Here is a 3,750-nt window from a genome sequence, read left to right on the forward strand (position 1 = left end):
ACTGTCCTCAAGGAAATTCACTTCTACCAAAACAACACTGATTAGTGTCATCATTACATGTAAGTTCACTGTAGGATTTAAGCTAAGCTTTTTTATATTTTATGAATGACAAATGGTGCAATAATTGTGAAAGTGTAATCACTAATCACATAATGTTTTTCAGAGAGAGAGAGAGAGAGAGAGAGAGAGAGAGTGGACAAAATTCAACACAAACAGAAATAATAAAATAATTCAGTTCACACCTTGCATTAGAATGCTTCACATGTGTCTTAAGTGCTCACTTGGAATATGATCTCACTTCCTGTGCCCTACTCAGAATATTTGGTTTCTTCACCAAGGTTTCCAATTTTTACATAAGTTTAGAGTTTTCATTACATGTTACATTTTAATTCCAGAAACCTCTTGAAATTAAAATGTAAATATACATGACTTTGTATTTTTGACCATTTGCCGAGGATTTACTGTGCATACTGGCAGCCTTGCCAGCAGGGTGCTTCAGTAGTCAAGTTGAGAGATGACCTTTGTTACTAAGTAAGTAAGTCAGTTAAGACTTGATATTTCTGATGTTATATAGTGACAAGCAACATGACCGAGTGACAGATGCAGTATTCTCAGTGAAATCTCATCATCACAGCAGCCAGAATTCTCGTTAGAGAGAACGGAACTGAACTGGAGGCTTATTTAGTTGTGCTGAACTGAAGAACTGGCTAGGATCACCAGGAGTTCTGTCTTGAGACATTGAGTTGAAGGTGGGATTATATCATTCATTTTAAGATATAAGTGAGGCAGGGTGAGATATACAATAGGCAGTAGACAGTAGGTTTGTCTGGCAGGAAGGACAGATAGAGTTGGGTATTATCAGCATAGTATTGGCAAGAAAAAGCAAGCATGTGAGCAGATAGTCAGACCAAGGGAGGTGGTGTATATAGAGCAGGGGACCTTGCAGTACCCCAGTAAAAAGAATGTGAAGCTTGGCCACTTTTCCTTACCATGCAGACAGGTGTGGTGATTTAGTACACAGAGGTTGCCAGGTCCAGCAAGATGATAACTGATGACTGTGCATCAGTTCTTGCTGACTTTCTATTAGACAGAACCGGACTAGTTTGAAGTTCAAGTCTGAGACTGGGGTGAAAACTGCACACTCATACATAATAATCAGATATGTATCAGCATAAACTGATCAGATGTTTTTCTCTCTTAGTTCCTTTGTTGCTGCTGGTGTTCTCAGTAGCTGCTGGGATCCTGCTGCTGCTCCTGCTGGTCTTTATGGCAGTCTGTCTGGTCCGCAGGAGAAGACGACGAGCCAAGCTGCCTGCAGTCCTTGTCCAAACCCAATGTATGTGCTCACCAGGATGCACAATTTTCCATTTTGAATACACACTTTCATTAAGTGCTTTTATATTTACTTCTATTTGTCTCCAATTCTTGTGTTTCAGTATCTGTCAGAGCCAGGAACGATTATGAATGTGGCGAGGACGATGACGACGAGGAAGACTATGTGAATGTTGATCCCATGGACAGCAAGAAGACACTCAAAGAGGAAGCAGGGAGAGTGGAAGAAGAAGACAGTAATGATTATGAGGAGCCAGAGAGTGAGGAAGATCATGATTATGAAGAAGCAGGCCCTGATGTAAATTTCATAAAGACCACCGCGGTGTGTTTCAGTATAGAGGACAACAGAGAAGAAGAAAAAGAAGAGGAGGAAGAAGAAACCGATGATGATGAAGAAACTGATGATGATGAAGACTATGAAAATGTAACCCAGTCATTTGGGGAAGACATTTGTGGAGAACATGAGGATATTTATACAGATTTTGAAGGGTCCTCTGGTTATTAGTCTCACGCTGGTAACCATGGATAAAGCACTGAACCTTTAAATCTTAAAGTGAAAACTGACCATTCAAATGGATTGAGTATATACATGTTGAATGTTACGCAATAAATTGTAGCTGGGTCTTTTCCCTCAGGACAATCAGCTAGTCATTCAATAATCAGTATTTTGAATTGCATATACCTAGACCAGACTAGAAACTACCAAAACTCTTGAATGCATGGTTGAAGATCAAGGTTTTAATATTTTAATTACCTGGACAAGCCAGAAAAACATTAGACAAGTTCTTGTAAAGGTGGCCTTTGATATAAATTCCATTCCAGAGTAGAGGTGAGGCTCGGTCAGTTAGTCCAAACTGAAACATCTTAACCACTGTTGGATGGATTATCATGAAATTGTGTTCAGACATTTATGGTGCCCAGAGGGTGAAGCCTCCACTGGCATAAAATCATTTGACATTGGTGGTTCTGAGTGAGATGATAGGATAGCAGTTCCTTGAACTCACAGCCTCACAGAGCTGCTGGCATTGCTAGCATGACTAGTTTGTGGTAAATGTGTGTATTTTGTCATCTGCTCAGGGTTAGGGTTAAGTTTGGCTGTCATTTTTTAAAAGCATTGTGCAATCTTCCCTCTGTCTGTCTGTGGACATTTTGTAACAGTTACTGGTGTATGTAAAACACTTATACATTCATTTTTAAGTAGAGTCTAGGCTGGATTACCAACCAGGCATAGCAGGCACTGCATGTGAGTTGGTTTTGATAATTTCATAAACTTTAAATATAGAATTAATACACAATTTATCCTTAAGGCAATTCCCACATTATTAGCCATTCTCGTTGGCCCTGTAATCTAGTTTTTACAGAAACATGAAGCCAGTTTGTATACCCTCAGCAAAGGAGTACTGTTTGGTTTCTGAGCATATAATGATGCTACCATGTGGGAAGTGGTAGCTTCATTTTACAGTATGTGGTCAATAGGTGCCTCTGGCTTCCTTAAGAGGTTAAGCTATATGTACAGAATGTGCAAAAAATGCTTCATGTATATTTTTTATTCTACACATAATGGTCCACTGTGTAGGATCTTGTGGCATCTAGCAGCGTAGTTGAAGATTGCAACTCACTCACTTCACCCTGCCTTTCAAAGCTTGAGAGAGAAACTATGGTGGATACAAAACAGCACCAATCTAAAACCTTCTAAATGTTACACACTGGACCTTTAACTCCTTACATATTTATAGTATGCATTTTTTTTCCTGAAAAAGTCTTACAGATTCTTTAATAGTAGTCTAGAGTCCAGCATGGTTTGTGAAACCAATTTCAATGTATTTCAATTAAGACCTTGTCACTGTGGTTGATCACAACATTCTCTTAGTATTAATTTATCTCACTGGTTAACTTTTACAGTTTAAAGGAATAAACTCTAATGCAATGACCATTTTATTTTCAATGAGAATAAAACACAACAGCGTGGTTTTAAGGGTTTCAGGTTCAAATGTATAAATGGAGTGCATTAGTAATGGAGTTATTTGTATAATTTTGTGTGTTAAAATAAATTAATATTGAGGAATATCCATGTTTTTGTTTAGAAACTAAATATAATGTAAATAAATTGTACATTTATTCTGGAATGTTGTTTTAGAGACAAAATGTTACATTTAAGTGTTTTATTTTGAAAATAAACCTATATATTTTATTAAATTACATTTCTTACAGAATATATTTGTGTAGTATTCTTTTTGCACATGCACATAACCCAGATATGGCCATCGAGGGTCTTAATCTAGATGCTCTCATACAACCATAAATAATGACCACACTTAGTTTGGGTTGTGTAATAATAACCCAGTAATTTAGAGCTTAGGAGTCGGCAGCCATCTTGAATCTCCCTTTCTATTTCTGTCCCTGGCATCCCCTGGTTCA

The 3,750-nt window shown here is 37.8% G+C and overlaps 1 protein-coding gene across 1 annotated transcript in view; it reads left to right on the forward strand.

Moving 5' to 3' along the window:
- Positions 1 to 3,532, forward strand: part of LOC118323049 — a 126,672-nt gene extending 123,140 nt beyond the window's left edge. The window contains exons 3-5 of the mRNA XM_035654968.1: positions 1 to 59; positions 1,202 to 1,336; positions 1,437 to 3,532. Coding sequence (XP_035510861.1) covers positions 1 to 59; positions 1,202 to 1,336; positions 1,437 to 1,837 — 595 coding nt within the window. The 3' untranslated portion in view covers positions 1,838 to 3,532. The remainder of the gene's footprint in view (positions 60 to 1,201; positions 1,337 to 1,436) is intronic.
- The last annotated feature ends 218 nt before the right edge of the window (positions 3,533 to 3,750 follow it).

Source organism: Morone saxatilis, unplaced genomic scaffold, assembly GCF_004916995.1.
Source record: "Morone saxatilis isolate NCDOM2014 unplaced genomic scaffold, NCSU_SB_2.0 Contig14, whole genome shotgun sequence".
NCBI classification, from domain to species: Eukaryota; Metazoa; Chordata; class Actinopteri; family Moronidae; genus Morone; species Morone saxatilis.